The sequence below is a fragment of the Ammospiza caudacuta genome, chromosome 6 (assembly GCF_027887145.1).
Source record: "Ammospiza caudacuta isolate bAmmCau1 chromosome 6, bAmmCau1.pri, whole genome shotgun sequence".
Taxonomy (NCBI): Eukaryota; Metazoa; Chordata; class Aves; order Passeriformes; family Passerellidae; genus Ammospiza; species Ammospiza caudacuta.
Window position 1 is genome coordinate 12,225,382 of NC_080598.1, and position 19,897 is coordinate 12,245,278.

Sequence of the window (19,897 nt, forward strand, 5' to 3'; positions counted from 1 at the left end):
CTTGCCTTGAACATTTCCTTTGGCCATGTGCTCTTGCTTCTTGCTACAGAAGTTGCCCCAAAACCCCTTCAGGCCTCCAAATCTGTTTCTGGACTGGCTCCAGCCACATTTATCATCCTGTGTCATCCTGAGGAGCACATTGGAGCTGGGCTTTCCTCCTCCCTCCTGGGTCCTAGAACCCTATGGCCAGGAGGAGCAGGGACACTGCCAGGGGTCCCTGGTGGAGCGGGGGAAGATCGAGGGTGTTCGGGGGGGGACGGGGTCCCAGGGGCATCTGGGGTATTGGAGTCTGTTTTGGAACAGCCAGGAGAGGGTCAGAGTGGGTTGGAGGGGGTCTGGAAGCCATGAATCCCAAATCTCTGCACTGGAGGAGAGCAGAGCCTGACAGGCCATGCTCGGAATGGGGAAACAGCTCAATCTGGGAAAGCTGTGGGATGTGATAGGATGGCGTGAGGATGCAGAGCCAGGTGAGGACAGGGTTGGGGGAGCAGGGATGAAGATGGGATCAGAATAGGAAGAGGAAGCTCAGCTGTGCTTCATCGGGACCAGAACATGTTTTTGCAATGATCTCAGAGCCCTTCCCGGAACTGGAGTTGTTTCTGAGAAGCACCCAGCTGCCTCAGCAGCACTGCCAGCATTCCAGTGCCAACAGCACCAGCAGCATCCCTCTGCTGCTGCAGGGACAATGACCCCTCAGGGAAAATAAAGGTGAAATGGCAAAAACATATCTAGAGAGGGAAGACACTTGCAGAACGGGACACTCTGCAGGGAAGGTGTGTTTCTCATCAGGAGAGAAAGAGGAGCACATCACAAAAGTCTTCATTTAGATCTTCTGACAAAAGCCACTTCCTCTGAAGAAAAAAAAAGAAAAAAAAAAAAAAGAAAAACCACACCCAAGATAAATAACACAGAGGTACTGAATTTCTGAAGTAGGCAAAGGTGCAGTTTTTGACTTCCTCACTCCCCCATGACTGCAACGAGCCTTGGGAAGCAACACCAGGACAGGGAATGGAGAGGAGCCAGCAGGATGGGAATGAGGAGCTCCTGGTGACCTGGGCACTTTCTCCTTCATGTCCCTGACCTGCCAGGAGCCGCTTTAGGACATGGATCCCAAAGGAGCAAGAGGGACCAGGAAGCGCCGCTGATCTGCACAGAGCCCTTTGCCTGCTGCTGCCCCACAGGGAACAGGTCAGTGGAATGTTTGCCTTCCTCCCTACCCCACCTTCCTCTCCTGCAGCAGCTGCTCTGTTCCTGCCACCTTCTCCCGGTGGCTACAGGGCCCTCCCCAGCTGCCCCCTCTTCTGCCATGTGCTTTCCTTTTACATCCTCTGCCAAACAGCCCAACCCTCCCACCTCCCTCTCCCACCCCACCATTTCCACTGCCCTCCTTCCCTGCACATCTCACTCCTCCCCACTGAACCCTTCCCACTGCAGGGAGCTGCTGAGGAGCTGCATGGTCCATCCCTGGATTCTCCAAGCACTGACTGCCCATCCACTCTGACCGCAGCCGGGGGCCACATCCCACTGCCTGCCCAGCGTCCATCCATGGAGGTGACCACCACATCCCCTCTTTTCACCTCACCAAGAGATGGACCTGGTCAGTGTGAGATCAATGTCTCCAGTATGGCCATGAACATTGTGATGCTGCTCGTTGGCCTCTGTGGGCTGGCTGGGAACGGGGCTCTCTTCTGGCTACTGCACATTAATACCATCACCCAATTCATCTTCAACCAGGCCATCAACGACTTCCTCTTCCTCTTCTTCATGGTCCCCTCCACCCTGGTATTCCTTGTGGAGGAGGTTTCCTGCTCTGCTATAATGCCCCCAATGTATTTGAGCTTGCTTTTCCAGCTGTCGCTGTTCGCCTACAATATGGGGCTGTACCGGCTGACATTCATCAGCATTGAGAGGTGCAGGTCCATCCTCTGCCTGGTATTCTGTGGCTGCCAACTTCCTGAGCGCTTGCTGAGGGTGGTGATGAGTCTCCTGTTCTGGGCCTTCCTCTTCGTTGTCATCGCGGTCAATCCCATGGTGACTTCCCTGTGCCAGTCACACGAGCAGGACCAATGCCAGGTGGCTGTCACCTCCATGTACGGCCTCAACGTCTTCATATTTGCTGCACCCATGGTCATTTCCAGCACAATTCTATTCATTCATCTCAAGCCTGGCTCCCAGCAGCAGCCACAAAAGAGGCTTGACATTGTTATCTTCCTCATTGCACTCTTCAGTCTGCCCCTCAGTCTCTGGTCTCTCCTGGAGCTCGGTTACACAGGTGTACCCTCCCAGGTGGTTTTCCTGCTCACCACCATCAATAGCAGCATCAAACCCTTTATCTACTTCTTGGTGGGGAACTGGAAGAGAGACTGCTCCATGGGGAGCTGCTGGAGACACTGCTCCATGGCGAGCTGCAGGAAGCACTCCTCCATCCAGTCCCTAAGGGAGGCAATCCACAGGGTGTTTGAGGAGCCAGAAGAAAACATTGACTCTGGAAATAATCCTGTGGTAAACCCCGGGGTCTGAGCCTGTTGATCCCTTCCACTGCGCTGCTGAAGGACCCTGGGACGGTGGCTGAGAGATTCCTTGAGTCTCCTGATTAATCAATACCCACAGGATCACCCTCCCTGTGCTGCTGCATCCCCAGCCCCTTTCCAGGCCGCTCTGGGCTCTGATCTGTGCTTGGGAGGCCTCAGCCTTGAGGAGCAGCCCCTGGGCTCAGCTCCTGTGGCGCTGATCAGAAACACCCTCTGCTCCCAGCAACTGCTGCTGTCCAACCACCTCCTGGGCTTTCATCAACAGCCTTGGAAATTCTTGTACTGCCCTGGATGCCACAGCATCCCTGCTCTGCCACTGTCCCAGGAAGCTGCCGGCCCCAAGTGTGGCCAGGCTGAGCCATTGCTGTGAGTGCCGCCCATGCCTTGGGGCCCTGTGAGCAGCGGCCCCAAAGGAGAGCCTTGGAGCTCTGCTGGGCCCAGCAGCGCTGAGCAGAAGCTCCCTGGCACTGGGGCCTCTCCCAGCTGGGATCTCTCCCGGCTGCTGCCCTGGGCTGATCCCCGAACGCCGACGGCTCCTGGGCCCATCCCCGCAGGGCTCCAGGCCCAGCCCTTGGCCCAGGGAGGAGATGCAAAGGGATCCGCAGGGAGCATTTCACTGCCTGCCAGGGCAATTGCTCACAGGCACCTTGCACTCACTCTGCCTGCCTGGCTGGCTGTGTGCACACAGCTGCATCTGCTGGGGCAAATGTGGCAGAAATGCTGCTCTCTCTCTCGGCTGTGTTAGTACTTCAGACATCTGAGCGAGTCAGGCCTGGAAGCAAGGTTAAGTCATGAGATACCATTCCAGCTAAATGCTGTAAAATGTTATTTCTTTGCTGAATTTTTTTTTCAAGGTACAAAAGCAGGAATGGCTGGGAGCAGGAGAGACACTGCTCATGGTCCTAGATGAGTGGGAATGTAGGGGAAAATCTGGTCCCAGCGCAGGCCTGGAGGTTGTCAGAGGGGTCCAGAAGGGTCAGAGAGCTCTCAAAGGGTGTGGAGGAGGTCAGGAAGGGTCTGGAGGCTGCTGATCCCAAATGTCCCAGCTAGAGGCAGCAGAGCCCAATGCACAGCGCTTCAAGGCGGGGAGCAGCCACAGGATGGGATGGGATGGGATGGGATGGGATGGGATGGGATGGGATGGGATGGGATGGGATGGGATGGGATGGGATGGGATAGGGAGTGGGGTGGGGATGGGAACTGGGAGTGACACCGAAATCACCCAGAATAAACTTTCAAACACAATGGGAAGCATTAGGAATCAGGAATTCTTTACCTCCAAAGGACACACAGTACAATGTCTGTTCGGAAGGATGAAAGTTTGGCAAAAAAGTGTCACATATATGTATGCTAACAGAAAGATTTTTGAATGTAGAATCTGAAGAAGGAATAGAGATGGAAGCAAGTTTTGATATAGAAGAAAAGAATTGCTGAGCCAATATTGCTGGAAAACCAAGGAGGCAAAGGGCAAGTTAGTGAGAAGGGGGCTTTATCACTTAGAGCAAAGGATAAACTCACCTCAGGCAAGAAGATTTTTTTACACACCAGAAAGAAAGCAGAGGCAAACAAGCCTGCTGATGTTGCAAGTAGAAAAAATGTCTCAGAATTTTTGAATGCAAGAAAACTGATTAACAACTTCTAGCTTAAACTGTTATGTACTAACTTTTAGTGATTGGAGAATAGGAACATGAATATGGTAATTATAGTAGCTAGGATAGGCTAGAGATAAAAGTTAAGTTATAGATTGGTTCTACTGTATTAAGATGCTCAGCAAAGAAATGTAACCTAAACCAAATGGTCTCCAGGCCTGCCTGCAGCTGGAGCTGACAGCTGTGGGCACAGGCTCTGTCACCCATGACACTGGACTGCTGGAACATCTTGGATGTAATAAACTGCATCTTGAAGACCCACCTGGAGTCCTGCATCTCTCATTACAGCTCATACACATCTCTTTATATTTCTGTTTGGGGTGAGACTTTACAACAGGGGTTGTACCCATCATAACCACACAGAGTCATTAAAGTGTCTTTCGTATCTAAAACATAAACATCACTTTCCTAGGACTCATTCCCAGGCATCCACCTTCTTTTCCAAGTCCTTTCTTGATTTTGGAGGATCATTCAGAGGGGTCTCTGGTGGTCACATTCACTGAGTGCTGAGATATTAAAGGTGACCTTGCCTTGAACTTTTCCTTTGGCCATGTGCTCTTGCTTCTTGTTACAGAATTGCACCAAAACCACTGCAGGCCTCCAAATCTGTTTCTGCACTGGCTCCAGGCACATTTATCATCCTGTGTGATCCTGAGGAGCACATTGGAGCTGGGCTTTTCTCCTCTCTCTTGGGTCCTAGAACGCTGTGGCCAAGAGGAGCTGGGACACTGCCAGGGGTCCCTGGTGGAGTGGGGCAGGAGTGGGGCTGTCAGGTGAAAAAAAATCAGGTCCAGATGTGTTCTGAGGTGTCAGAGGGGGCTGGAGGGGTCATGAGAGGGTCAGAAGAGGTTGGAGGGGGTCTGGATGCTGGCAAAGCCAGAGGAGAGCAGAGCCTGAGAGGCCACGCTCAGAGTGGGGGAGCGGCTCCATCTGGGAAAGCTGTGGGGTGGGATGTGATAGGATGGGGTGAGGATGGAGAGTGGGGTGGGAATGGGGTGCAGAGATTGGGTTAGGACAGGATAGGATAGGATAGGATAGGATAGGATAGGATAGGATAGGATAGGATAGGATAGGATAGGATAGGATAGGGAGAAGCTCAGCTCTGCTTCCTTGGGCCATGGGGAGGCGTTGGCAATGATCCCAGAGCTCCTCCCTAAACAGGAGTTACTCCTGACAAGCACCCAGCTACCCAGCTGACTCATCAGCACTGCCAGCATTCCAGTGCCACCAGCACCACCAGCATCCCTCTGCTGCTGGAGGGACAGTGACCTCTCACAGAGAAGGGAAGCAAGGAATGGTACAAGTCTCTCAGGAGAGAGAAGGCAGTAGAGAAAGGGACAGCCTGCAGGGAAGGAATGTTTCTCATCAGGAGGAAATAGGGAGGCATTTGCAAAATATGTCATTTGGAGATTTTGACAAAAGTCACTTCATCTGTAGCAAAAAAACCCAAAGATAGATATCTCACAGGAGATGAGGCTCTGACATAACCAAAGCTGCAACTTGCAACTCCTCTGAGACTCCACTGAGCCCTGGGGAGCAATATCAGGACAGAACACACAGGGAGGAGCCAGCAGGATGGGAATGGGGAGCTCCTGGTGAGCTGGGCACTTTCTCCTTCATGTCCCTGACCTGGCAGGACTCACTTTAGGACATGGATCCCAAAAGAGCAAGAGGGACCAGGAAGCACCGCTGATCTGCACAGAGCCCTTTGCCTGCTGCTGCCCCACAGGGAACAGGTCAGTGGAATGTTTGCCTTCCTCCCTACCCCACCTTCCTCTCCTGCAGCAGCTGCTCTGTTCCTGCCACCTTCTCCCGGTGGCTACAGGGCCCTCCCCAGCTGCCCCCTCTTCTGCCATGTGCTTTCCTTTTACATCGTCTGCCAAACAGCCCAACCCTCCCACCTCCCTCTCCCACCCCACCATTCCCACTGCCCTCCTCCCCTGCACATCTCACTCCTCCCCAATGAACCCTTCCCACTGCAGGGAGCTGCTGAGGAGCCACATGGTCCATCCCTGGATTCTCCAAGCACTCACTGCCCATCCACTCTGACCACAGCCAGGGGCCACATCCCACTGCCTGCCCAGCGTCCATCCATGGAGGTGACCACCGTGTCCCCATCTCCTGCCTCACCCACTGAAGGAGATGATCTGTGTGAGACAGATCACTGATGTGGCCACCCACAGTGTGACCCTGCTCATCTGCCTCTGTGGGCTGACTGGGCATGGGGCTGTCATCGGCCTCCTCAGCCTGAAGGGTGATAACTTTTGCATCTGTAGCATGGCTGTCGCCGACTTCCTCTTCCTTCTCCTTACAGTCCCCTCTGCTCTCCTCCTCCTGGTGGAGGACATGTCCTGCTCTCTTATCCTGCCCCTGCTGTACCTGCATTTCCTTTTCCGGCTCTCTTTGTTCTCCTGCTACTGGGTGCCGCTCTGGCTGATGACTTTCGGCCTTGCAATGTATATCAAAAGAGGCGCGACATCGTTATTCACATCATTGCACTGTTAATTCTCCTCCTCAGCTTCTGCCATTTTCTGCAGCAGCTCAGTTACATTTGTGCCATCACAGATTTTTTTCCTGCTCACCTGCATCCACAGCACCATCAAACCCTTCATCTACTTCTTGGTGGGGAGTTGGAAGACAGACAACTCCATGCGGAGTTCCTGGAGGTCCTGCTCCATAGTGAGCTGCTGGAGGCACTGTACAGTGGGGGCCTTCAGAGACTCCCTCCAGGGGGTCTTTGAGAAGCAGAAAGGAGAAAGAGCACAGAGAGATGATGCCAGCAGGGACACGGGGATCTGAGGTGACTGATCCTTTCCACTGCTCTGCTGAAGAACCCCAGGAGAGTGGCTGAAGGTTTCCTTGAGCCTCCTCATTAATAAATATCCACAGGATCACCCTCCCTGTGGTGCTGTATTCCTGAAGGAGAAGGGAGCAGGAGCATTGTCTTGGGTGATTTTTGTGGGATGCTCTGCAGGGAGCACATTGCAGCATGGCTTTCCTCCTCCCTCCTGCATCCACATGGCTCCAAGCAGTGCAGCTGGGCTCAGTGCTGTTCCCCAGCTCTATTCCCCATGCAATGACCCTCATGGCCTCGGCCCCAGGGAATGAACTCCATCTCCTTTGGCTCAGCAGATGAGTTCCATGGTGTTTTCAGGGAGCTCTTGCCTGCAAAGAATGGGACACCTTAATCCCTGGGGACACACCCAGCACAGGATGGCAGTGGTTTCCCAAATCCCTGCAGGGCTGGTGCCTCTGGATGGCAGGAGTGTGGTTGGCATCACAGGGAGCATCCTTCCCCTTCTGTCCAGCAGAGCCAGCCCTGCATTCCCAGCTGATGGGAAGGGACACCAGGTAGGGCTGCAGAGCTGGGGAGGGACAGCAACATTCCCTTATCCTTTCACTGGGAATTTGTCACATTCTTCAATTCTAGAATGGAATCCTTCTGAGAAAAGTGCAGTGATAGTGAACTTATTTGATCCTTTGTGCCTGTACCAGAAAGTACATGGAATATGGATAATTCCCGTCAGCAGATGCTTGGACCATTGAATTGCACAGAAATTAGGGGGTTATGCTGCTCTTCTGCAGAATGGGGCCATCCATCCTCTGGTTCCCCAGCATCAGTGTCCAGGGAAGCCCTTGAGCACCTCCATCCTGAACCTGGCCACCCTCAGGAGGAGCTGCACAGCCACTCTGCACAGCAGCTCCAGCCACAGTCCAGCCTCTCCTGATCTTTGTCATTCAGAAACTACCCCTAAACTGTCAAAGAATGGCTGGATGAACAGAGCCATGGGTCCCTGGAAATGTTGTACAAGCAAACCCCATGTTAGCTTAGCATAAGTAGGCTTCACTTGACATAACTAGGCCTTAAATCATGGTAAGGAGTTTGCAAAGTATGCTGCATCATGCTGACAAGGTCAAGAGGGCAAGAACAGCAGCAAGAATGAAAAAGAAAAGAGGTTTTGCAATATAGAAATAGAGAAGTAAAAGAGATGAGAATGAGGAAGAACACTGTGTTAGAAACCACCAAGTAGGAGGAGTATGTACACATAACCTTTTGCTTTAAACCAATGAACTAACGACGAATATGAATAATTACTGAAAACATATAAAAGTGCCGCTGTACTCCAAATAAACGGAAGCTTGCTTTAGCAATCATATTGATTGATTGCATGTGTTCCCTCACTGCCGTCACTAAACTAAGTTTGGATTTACAGTTTTTGTTTGTTTTCACAGTTCTAGTTCCGGCCCAAGAATTCATTGCATAAACATCCAGGCCTCACTGCAGGATCTGTCCCTGTTAAACAGTGTCCAAAATGGCTCATTTCCTTCTTTTATCCCATTCTAAAGCCTCTGGCTGCTCTGGGAGCAGGGCAGGTCCCTGTCTCATACCAGAGCCCTTCCTAAGGCACGTGCCTGCAATGGTTGGGATGATGTTGGCAGCGCCAAGAGCTCCTGATTCCTCCTGGGAGAGACCTGGGCAGCAGCCACATCTCTTGCTCAGGGGGAAGTTGTCCCTCCTTTTCCCACTGCCTTTAATCCAGGGGAAACCAACATGCCACTGCTTCTGGAAAGGGAACTGAGAGTGAAAGCCCTGAGTGGTGAGTCAGGCTTTGGAGACACACGTGAGGTTAAACACCTAAAGAGCATTTATGCAAAGTGTTGTTAATAATTAACAGAAGAGGGAGACTTTCACATCTGAGAGGGTTTTTCTCTCCCATTATCCTGTCCATTGGAAAGCAGAAAGTTTCCATGGTGCAACCTCTTGTCCATGGAAGAACAACTCAGCCAGGGGGTTTCTCCCAAAGCAAGTGCAGGAGACTCATGATCCTCCAATGTACTTTTCTACTTCCAAGCACCTTCCTTGTGTGCAGTGTCATCCAGGCCTCTCCCTACCTGAGCTTTCATTTTCCATGGAACCTTAGATTGGTATTGGTGGGAAGAATTGTTAAAGACCAAACTTCTCCACCTCACAAGATAGCCCACAGCCCCAGATCTTGAATGCTTGCTGGAGAAAGCCTTCCAGGGGCCATGCCAAATACTTCCTCACTCACCGCTGCAACAATGCTCAGAGTGAAGCCTCCACAATGTATTCCCATGTGACAGGAGCTGCTGCAGATGGATAGGATTCAACAAGGAATTGTTCTGCACTGCGGTGCCAAGATTTTTTTATCCATCTACTTGCTGGTTTGAAGCAGACAAACCAAGAAAAACCAATGGGAAAAGCTCTCAGCTGGGGTCACATAATTTTAAAGTTCCACAGGGTGGGGAAGCCCATTTCTGAGACAGAGAAAGCTCAGACCTGGTGAATAGAAAATAGTCAAAGCAGAGATTTCAAAGCAAGAGGTTTCCTTGGTGCCCCTTCCCACAACTGAAGGCTTGGAATGAGATGATTTCTAAGGTTCCTTCAAACCCAAACCATTGCATGAGGATTCCTCACGTCATCCAGCATCCAGCCCAGGCAGGAGTTCTCCTGCTGCAAACAGCAGCAGCCTGACAGAGCTCAAGGAGCATTTGGACAATGCTCTCAGACATGGGCTGGGATTGTTGGGATGTCCTGAGCAGGGCCAGGAGCTCAACTCCATGAACCTTGTGCCTCCCTTCCAACTCTGGATAAATTATGGTTCTATTTTATGCTGACTATCTTTCATGATGATTCCACTGGATGACGACTCCCCTGTGCTGTCCCTATGCCCTGGCTCTGGCACATCCTCAAAAGCCCTGTGGAAGGCAACACTACTAGAGGGGGTGAGTTCCTTTGCACAGCTCCCAGCCAGGAAGTCAATCAGAGGGTGGGCACTGCTGCTGGCCAAGGAGCCAGAGCACAGCCCCATTCCCACCATCCCACACAGGCACAGCAGCAGCAGCAGCAGCAGCAGCGGGACAGGCACTTTGCTCCCCTGCCTGTTGTCACACTGGCTCCAGCTGTCGTGGCTCTCCTCATTCCAGCTCCCCTGGGATGCCTTCCCACCGGGCTGGCTCCAGCAGGCAGGGCTGGCTCCCTCCGTGCCAGGGGACAAAGTGCTCATGGTGACACCTCTGCTGCTTCTCCTGCCCTCACACAGCTGCAGGGGTGACAAACAGACCAGAGCAACGCTGCTGTCCCCCAAACGTGGCTTTTCCCATCTTTTCCCACCCACAGCTTCCATGTGGAGCAGCACAGGGAGGGGTGAGGGACAGGACAGATGGCAAGGACAGGTGGGAGCCTGGTCTGGTGTGCCTGGCACAAAAGCCAGGGAGATACTTCCTTCCTGGCTGTGGACAGGACAGAGCTGGTGCTGGTAAAAAATTGGAGAAAGAGAGGAATGCCCATGGAGATATCAGAGAGCAAATGGCTTTGGGATGGATCTGAGCTGGACTCTCAGGTGTCAGTTGATACCACTGAGATGCTGGATTCCTTCAGCAGGACACTCGTTTCAATATTCCCTCCCTTTTCCCACACTATTTATAGCTCTTAATTCCCTGCAGACCTCAGTTCTACCCCCAAAATCAATAACCAGGTTCCACCCAATGAGGGGGCCCTGGTGAAGGTGGAAGAGAAGAGTCTGACCTGGTTTCCTCTGGCAGCCTGGAGAACTTGCCCGCAGTGCACTGCCCTCAGCTGCCAGGCTCCAGCTGCTGTCCCTGGGCCGGGATCTGCAGGAGGTTCCCTGGAATGGTCCCTTGGGAAAGGGGAGCGCAGCCCGCGGGCTGAGCCCGAGCAGCGTCCGGCGCGGGCTCTGTCCCAGCTCCTGCCACAGCCCCTGCTCTCCGTGCTGCCTCGTGTTCTCCAGGGCTCTCACACACAGGCAGCTGCCTCAGAGCCTGCCACGGGCTCAGGGCTCTGCTCCTCAGCTGCTCTTCACTCTGCCCGGCAAATGAGCAACGGGAGAGAGCCTCAGCAACCACACCTGTGCCCACAGCACTTGGGCTCCATCTCAGCTTCTATTCCATTTTATAGCAACGTCAATCCCAAAATCTTGTCTTTTGAACTGCCTGAACTTGTCCCCTGTCATTTCTGGGCTGGATGCTCGGGGCCCTGCACTACAAATGTGCTGTTAAACTTAGATTTCTGTTTCAAACCTAGTTTTCCCCCTGTTATACTGCAAGTTCAGTGGTATTTCACCTGCACCATACAGTTTCCAAGAGGATTCATACATTAATAAATTCTGTGCATGAGCTGGAGCACTGGTACAGAGCAGAGGGATGATTTAGGAGTTCAGCCAGGTCATTTCTTCTGAGAAGAGGCTAATCAATGCTACTCCCATGGTATTGAATGTTGGGGGAAACAAGACAGATGATGGACTTTGGACATGGTTAACATAAGAGATGTGAGAACAGGATGCCTTGGCAAAAGCAAACAGAACTTTGAAAATTAGACCTAGATTGCAAAAAGAATAAATCAGGGATGATTACCGGAAAAAGAAAATCCCATTAAACTCTTCAAGCAAGAGATGTTGTTATATGCATAAGGTTGTGTATGTGATTTTAACCTAATAAATGTAGTACACATTACTAGTCTCCCTGAAATATTATATAAACATTTGTATCCCACAATAAAATTGGATTCTGATCACCAAGTCAGTCTCCCCATCTCTCTTCATCACCGACACTGTGGCTTTAATCCTTAGAAAATTGCAGGTTTCCTCTGAGTAATCCTCTACACTACACTGGGAGACCGACAGCAGCCTACAGTGAATTCAAGGAATTCCTAGAAAGCTGAGGTGAGAGGATTCCTACCCAGGTTGACATGTGCCTCAGGGATCTGGGATGCTGCTGCTGGAAACTGCTGGTCCTGGGACCAGAACTGTCACCTCTCTTCCTGCTGAACCCGTGTTTGTGTCCCCAGCTATGGAATCTCACATCCCCTCACCAGCCCAATCCTTTCAAGGGCAAACACTTCATGATCCAGGAGCTGATGGGGCTCTAGAACGGGTGGACAGGCATTTTGTACAAGGGCATGGAGTGACAGGACAAGGGGGAATGGCTTCCCACTTACAGAGGGTGGGGTCAGATTGGATATTGGGAAGAAATCCTTCCCTGTGAGGGTGCTGAGGCCCTGGCACAGGCTGCCCAGAGGGGTGAGGTCAGGTAAAAACAAACAAAAGGGCACCAAAGTCCCAGGAGGGAAAGTCCTAATGAAGAGCTAGAAAGGGGATCACAACACCCCAAAACCTGGTCCCTAATAGCTTTCATTGCATCATCTGGGGGATTGGCAGTAATCAGGGTGGGCTCTAAGTGCTGCTGACCTGGCTGCAAGCAACTGAGTGCTGTCCTTCCTTTGGGCTGTGTGAGCCTGCATTGCAATGACAGAAATGGGAATTCTCAGCTCAGTTGTCTGTCTTGGGGTCAGGGAAAATTTTGGCAACGATCCTGGACCTCTTCCTAGAATGGGAGTTGTTTCTGTGCGCTCAGATGCAGTGAGCACTTCCAGCACTGCCAGCATCATTCCAGTGCTACCAGCCCCACCAGCAGCTCTCTACTGCAGGAGGGACAATGACCCCTCTGGGTAGAAAAATAAGGAATGGTAGAAACCTTCTGAGAGAGGGAAAGCATTTGGAGAATGTCCCATTTGGAAAAGAGTTTCTAATCAGGAGGAAATGAGGAGTCATTCAAAGGAATCTGCATGTCGAGCTACTTCCTCTGTGGCAGAAAAACAAGGTCAACACAAATAACTCACTGGAAGTGAAATTCTGATGCATGTATAAAGAGTGAGGAGTCATGAGCACTTTAGGGATGGCAGTGGCATTAGAGGAAAAGATAATATCATCATATTTGCAGGTCAAGGCTGTAAGAGAATAGAAGCAATGGGTGACAATATATTCTTACTGCTGAGTTAGGTTTGAAGATTTACAGCAGTTGTAGTCCCAAAGCAGACTAGAGATTGATGATAAAAATCATTTGGATGTCTCTGTGAACTAATCTTTGGGTTATCTGGTGCAAAGCTGGGGCAGCCATGGGGTGAAAGGAAGGATTTCCATGTTTTGTGGAATTTGCTTAGTAATGCTTCTGGACTTCCTGTAGCCAGTAATTTAATTTCCTACACTCCTACCAAGACTTGGGGAGCAGCACCAGGACAGGGCACAGAGAGGAGCCAGCAGGACGGGAAAGGGGAGCTCCCGGTGATCTGGGCACTTTCTCCTTCATGTCCCTGACCTGGCAGGAGCCGCTTTAGGACATGGATCCCAAAGGAGCAAGAGGGACCAGGAAGCGCCGCTGATCTGCACAGAGCCCTTTGCCTGCTGCTGCCCCACAGGGAACAGGTCAGTGGAATGTTTGCCTTCCTCCCTACCCCACCTTCCTCTCCTGCAGCAGCTGCTCTGTTCCTGACACCCTCTCCCGGTGGCTACAGGGCCCTGCACAGCTCCCCTCTCCTCCGTCCTCCGCTTTCCTACCACATCTCCTGCTGAACTGCCCAAATTACTGCCTCTCTGTCCCACCCCACAATTTCCACTGCCCTCCTCAACTGCACATCTCACTCCTCCCCACTGAATCTTTCCCACTGCCAGGAGCTGCTGAGGAGCCACATGGCTCATACTGGGATTCTCCAAGCACTCACTGCCCATCCACTCTGACCACAGCCAGGGGCCATATTCCACTGCCTGCCCAGGGTCCATCCATAGCAGTGTCCACTAAGTCCTCGTCTCCCATCTCATCCACTGAAGGAGATGATCTGTGTGAGACAAATGTCACCAGCGTGGCCATACACAGTGTAACACTGCTCATCTGCCTCTGTGGGCTGGCTGGGAATGGGGCTATGCTCTGGCTCCTCAGCATCGGCTTCACCACCAACTTCATCTTCACCGTGGCTAGTGCTGTCTTCCTCTTCCTCCTCCTCATGCTCCCACCCACACTGCTCCTCCCTGTAGAGGATGTGGTCTGCTCTGCTATTTTGCCCCTGGGGTCCTTGAGCTTCCTTTTCCGGCTGTCACTCTTGTGCTCCAGCCTGGGGCTGTACCGTGTGCTGTTCATGAACATCTCAGGGTTAGGCTCTGCAGCCTTCAGTTTCTTCTGCTGCTGCTCCTCTTTCTTTTCTGAGCACCCGCCATGCATGGTGATGAGTGCCCTGCAGTGGCCTTCTTTGCTGTCATTGCTCTCAATCCAACAGTGGCTTCCCTGGGCCAGCTTCATGAAGAGCACTGCCATGGCCTCTCATCTCCATGTGCACCCTCCACCGCCTCCTCTTTGCTCCCTTCATGCTCATTTCCAGCATATTCTTCTGCATGCGGGTCTCATGTTGCTCAGACAAGGGCAAGCCCAAAAGGCTCAAAATTATTTTCTTCCTCTCTCTCCTCATCACTCTCCCCCTCAGCCTCTGAATTTCCTGCAGCAGCTCAGCTGCACCATTCTGCCTTCCCAGCCTGGTTTCCTGCTTGCCTGAATCAAAAGCATCATCAAACTCATCATCTAACTCCAGGTAGGGAGATGCTGGAAGAACTGCTCCATGAGGTCCTCAGGAAATCTCTCTGGAGGGTTTTGTGGTGCCAGAAGAAAACACTGCCAGCAGCAATGGTTCCACCAGGGAATGATTTCAGTGATGGTAGTCTGAGCCTATTGATCCCTTCCCCTGCACTGATGAAGCATCCCAGTACATTGGCTGAGGGTTTCCTTGAGTCACTTAATTAATAAATACCACAGAGTCACTCTCCCACCTCAATTCCTGCAGGAGAAGGCAGCAGGAGCATTGCCAAGGGCCACGTGGGAGGGATGCTCTGCAGGGAGCACATTGGAGCATGGCTTTCCCTCCTCTCTTACACCTCCCAGAACACTTAAAACCCGCTTTCCTGAAAGGGATCCTTCCCAACACGGCTGTGACCCCAGAATTCGCCCTGGCACCTGGTTCCTGCATCCCACTGAGGTCTGCTATCAATGAACAGCACCGTGAACCCTGAGCTGCCTTTGCCCCCTCTGCCAGCGCTTCCCGGCTTCCTCTGGCTGCTGCTGCCAGCCGGGAATGTGGCTGGAGGGAGGGGACACAGCCATGGCTTGTGCTCCCTGCAGCAACCATGATGCCCAGTGCCAGAGCTGGGCTGGCACGGACACGATGGCCCAGGGGCTCAGCATTCCCCACCCCGAGGGCTCTGTGAGTGTCACAGCAGAGATGTCCCTGCTCCCGGGTGCAGCGGGGCTGGCGGGTAGGGGGGGAAGTGTCCCCGGGGGTCTGGGTGTGTGGGAGGGAGCAGGAGGCGCCAGGAAGGATCTGGATGGTGCTGATCCCAAATGTCCTGATTGGAGAGCAGCAGAGCCTGAGGGGCAGAGCTTCAACATAGGCAGCGGCCATGGGATGGGATGGGATGGGATGGGATGGGATGGGATGGGATGGGATGGGATGGGATGGGATGGGATGGGATGGGATGGCATGGGATGGGATGGCATGGCATGGCATGGCATGGCATGGCATGGCATGGCATGAGGAGTGGAGATGGGAACTGGGAGTGATCGCAAAATCAGCCAGAATAAACTTTCCAACACAATGAGAAGCATTAGGAAGCAGAGGACACACAGAAGGATCTCTCCATATTTCTGTTTGAGGTGAGACTTTACAACAGGGGGTTTATCCATCATAACCACACACAGTCATTAAAGTGTGTTTCTTATCTAATACATAAACATCACTTTCCTAGGACTCATTTCCATGCATCCACCTCCTTCTCCAAGTCCTCTTCTGATCCTGGAGGATCATTCAGGAGGGTCTCTGGTGGTTGCATTCACTGAGTGCTGAGATATTAAAGGCGACCTTGCCTTGAACTTTTCCTTTGGCCATGTGCTCTTGCTTCTTCTTACAGAACTTTTTTTTGAGGCCTGCCCCAAAACCCCTGCAGGCCTCCAAATCTATTTCTGCACTGGCCCTAGCCACATTTATTGTCCTGTGCGATCCTGAGGAAGACATTGGAGCTGGGCTTTCGTTCTGCCTCCTGGGATGTGGAACCCTGTGGCCAGGAGGAACAGGGACACTGCCAGGGGTTCCTGTTGGAGCAGGGCAGGATCAGGGCTGTTGGGTGGAAAAGGAGGGCCCTGAGGATTGTCTGGGGTGTTGGAGGAGGTTTTGGAGGGGTCAGGAGAGGCTCGGAGTGGGTTGGAGGCGTTCTGGATGCCGACAATCCCAAATCTCCCCACTGGAGGAGAGCAGAGCCTGACAGGCCACACTCAGAGTGGGGAAACGGCTCCATCTGGGAAACCTGTGGGATGTGATAGGATGGAATGATGATGGAGAGCGGGGTGGACATAGGGTTGAGGATGGGGATGGGGATGAGGATAGGATCAGGATAGGAGGAGGAAGCAGCTCAGCTGTGTTTCCCCAGCCCAGAGCATGTTTTGGCAATGATCTCAGAGCCCTTCCCGGAACAGGAGGTGTTTCTGAGAAGCACCCAGCTGCCTCACCCACACTGCCAGCACTGCCAGCAGCATTTCTGTGCCACTGGCACCACCAGAATCCCTCTCCTGCTGGAGGGACAGTGACCCCTCAGGGTAGGGGAATGAGGAATGGTAGAAACCTGTCAGGTGAGGGAAGGCAGTTGGAGAATGGGACACTCTGCAGGGAAGGAGTGTTAATCATCAGGAGAGAAAGGAGCTGATTGCAAAAGTCTTCATTTAGAGCTTCTGACAAAAGCCACTTCCTCTGTAGGAAAAAAAAAATACCAAAAGAACACCCACATCCAACATAAATAGCTCAGAGGAACTGAATTTCTGTGGTAGGCAAAGTTGCAATTTTCTATTCCCCCATTCCCCTCATGACACCACCAAGCCTTGGGGAGCAACACCAGGACAGGGCACAGAGAGGAGCCAGCAGGATGGGAATGGGGAGCTCCTGGTGAGCTGGGCACTTTCTCCTTCATGTCCCTGACCTGGCAGGAGCCGCTTTAGGACATGGATCCCAAAGGAGCAAGAGGGACCAGGAAGCGCCGCTGATCTGCACAGAGCCCTTTGCCTGCTGCTGCCCCACAGGGAACAGGTCAGTGGAATGTTTGCCTTCCTCCCTACCCCACCTTCCTCTCCTGCAGCAGCTGCTCTGTTCCTGACACCCTCTCCCGGTGACTGCAGGGCCCTCCCCAGCTCCTCTCTCTCCTCCTGTGCATCCATTCTGTATCCGAATACTGAAATGGCCCAGAACAAACTCTCTAACACAATGCAAAGCATGAGGAAGCAGGAATTCTGGACCTGTACAGGACACAGAGGAATCTCTGTTTTGTATTGTCTCTATGGTGAGACTTTACAACAGGGTATTAGGTGAGACTTTACAACAGGGTATTAATCCATCAGAACCACATGTAGGCATTAAAAAGTATTTCTTATCTAATACACAAACACCATTTTCCTAGAACTCATTTCCATCCACCTCCTCTTGAGAGTCCTTTTATGGTCCTGGAGGTTCATTCAGAGGGGTCTCTCTGGTGGTCATATTCAATGAATGCTGCCATATTAAAGGTGCCCGTGCCTTGAACATTTCCTCTGGCCATGATTCCTGTTCCAGAATTTGCCCCAAAATCACTGCAGGCCTCCTTATCTGTTTCTGCACTGGTTCCTGCCATGTTTGCCATCCTGTGTGCCAGCCTTTACATCCTGTGAGAAACAAACTCCCACTTTTTAAAATTTCTACAGTTTTATTAAACCTTAACAAAAAATGCAACAAAAGGACTAAATAAGGAGAAGCAGGCCTGGGAGCTTCCCTCATGGCTGCCCACCACGTGGCTGGCTGATCTTCAAGATGGATGCTTCACCTTTGATACCCCAGGGGTTACATCAGCTAAACCTGACCCCTCCCAAAGCCTGTAGCCAGCCCTTCTTTGTGTTTACTGCTGGAGCCTGCTTTCCTGCAGCTTGACTGGAGGGTCAGGTGTTCTCATGCTGCACCTCTTCCCCCCCCAGCAACAAGCTTTTGTACACCCCTTCTTTCCACCTGTTCTAGATGACTCAGGCTCTCTGATGGCAACAGTACAGAGGGGAGAGAATGGGACTCTGGGGAGAACAGGGGACATCTAAACAACAGACTGCAATAACATAATGATACATCAATAAATCTTCTCTTAATATTCATACAGTATTAATCCCTTTACTGTGAGAGCAAATCATCCCATTATCTATCTATAACACATCCTTTAAAATTTTGGCCACTTTGCTTTTGAACAACTTCAGAAGCACTGAAAATGTTTATTCTCTGTGTTATTTATCAACCTCCTGCTAACCAGCCCAAACCTCCCGCCTCCCTCTCACACACCACAAGTTCCACTGCCCTCCACAAGTTCCACTGCAGGGAGTGAGACCCTGCACATCTCACTCCTCCCCACTGAATCCTTCCCACTGCAGGGAGCTGCTGAGGAGCCCCATGCTCCATCCCTGGATTCTCCAAGCACTGACGGCCCATCCACTCTGATCACAGCCAGGGGCCACATCCCACTGCCTGCCCAGTGTCCATCCAGGGGATGAACATCATGTCCCAAGCTGCCAATTCACCCACTGAAGGAGATGATCTGTGTGAGACAGATATCCCCAGCATGACCATACACAGTGTGACCCTGCTCATCTGCCTCTGTGGGCTGGCTGGGAACGGGGCTGTGCTCTGGCTCCTCGGGTTCCACATCCACAGGGACACCATGAAACCCATCACTGCCTACATCCTTGACCTGACCATCATCAACTTCCTCTTCCTCATCTTCATGGCCCCCTCCACTCTGCTCTTCCTGCAGGAGGATTTCTCCTGCTCCTCCATCATGTCCCCAGCATCCATACGCTTCCTTTTCCTCCTCTTCCCGATGTTCCACAGCGTAGGGCTGTACCGGCTGACGGCCATCAGCATCAAGAGGGGCAGGTCCATGCTCTGCCCACCTGGGCTCTTCTGCCACCTTCCCCAGGATCTCTCATGGGTGGTGGTCAGTGCCGTGCTCTGGGCCCTTTCCATCACTGCCATCGCTGCCATTTCTGCGGTGAATTCCCTGTGCCAGTCACAGGAACACAAGCTCTGCTGCCGCGGGGCTCTCATCTCCTTCTACATCCTCAACTTCCTTGTCTTTGCCCCATCCGTGGTCATTTCCAGCACAATCCTCTTCATTCACTTCAAGGGTAGCTCCCAGCAGCAGCAATCCAAGAGCCTTGACATCATTGTCTTCCTGGCTGTGCTCCTCACTGTCCCCCTCAGTCTCTGGAATTTCCTGCAGCAGCTCGGCTACACCACTGTGTCCCCCCGGGTTGTTCTCCTGTTTGCCTGCACGCACAGCAGCATCAACCCCTTCATCTACATCTCAGTAACAAAGTGCTGGAGGCGCTGCTCCATGGGGTCCCTCAGGGAGTGCCTCCAGAAGGTGTTTGAGGAGCCAGAAGGGAGCACTGCCCCCAGTAATGATGCCACCAGGGACACGGGGGTCTGAGCCTGTTGAACCCCTCAAATGCCCCCATGCAGGACCATGGGGCAGTGGCTGAAGTTTTCCTTGAGCCTGCAGATTATTAAACATCCATGCTATCACCGTCTTGCTCTATATTCCTGCAGGAAAAGGGAGCAGGGGCATTTGCCAAGGGCCATGAGTAAGGCATGCTCTGCACAGAGCACACTGGAGCATGATTGGAGCCTTCATCCAGGTCCTAGGGCATCGTTCCCCAAGTGCATCCTTCCCAACACGGCTGTGACCCCAGAATTCCCCCTGGCACCTGGTTCCTGCATCCCACTGAGGTCTGATATCAATAAACAGCACCATGAACCCTGAGCTGCCTTTGCCCCCTCTGCCAGCGCTTCCCGGCTTCCTCTGGCTG

General features: G+C 52.3%; 2 protein-coding genes across 2 annotated transcripts; both read left to right on the plus strand.

Moving 5' to 3' along the window:
- Positions 1-1,545: 1,545 nt before the first annotated feature.
- Positions 1,546-2,520, plus strand: LOC131559266 (proto-oncogene Mas-like). The gene has a single exon (XM_058807597.1). It carries the CDS (start codon positions 1,546-1,548, stop codon positions 2,518-2,520), a length of 975 nt encoding a protein of 324 aa, XP_058663580.1.
- A 16,056-nt stretch (positions 2,521-18,576) lies between these two features.
- LOC131559396 (mas-related G-protein coupled receptor member H-like) lies at positions 18,577-19,518 on the plus strand. The gene has a single exon (XM_058807720.1). It carries the CDS (start codon positions 18,577-18,579, stop codon positions 19,516-19,518), a length of 942 nt encoding a protein of 313 aa, XP_058663703.1.
- Positions 19,519-19,897: the final 379 nt, after the last annotated feature.

Excerpts from the sequence above, each read along its gene's own strand:
- LOC131559266 (XM_058807597.1), top strand. The coding sequence starts at position 1,546 with ATGGAGGTGACCACCACATCCCCTCTTTTCACCTCACCAAGAGATGGA.
- LOC131559396 (XM_058807720.1), top strand. The coding sequence starts at position 18,577 with ATGAACATCATGTCCCAAGCTGCCAATTCACCCACTGAAGGAGATGAT.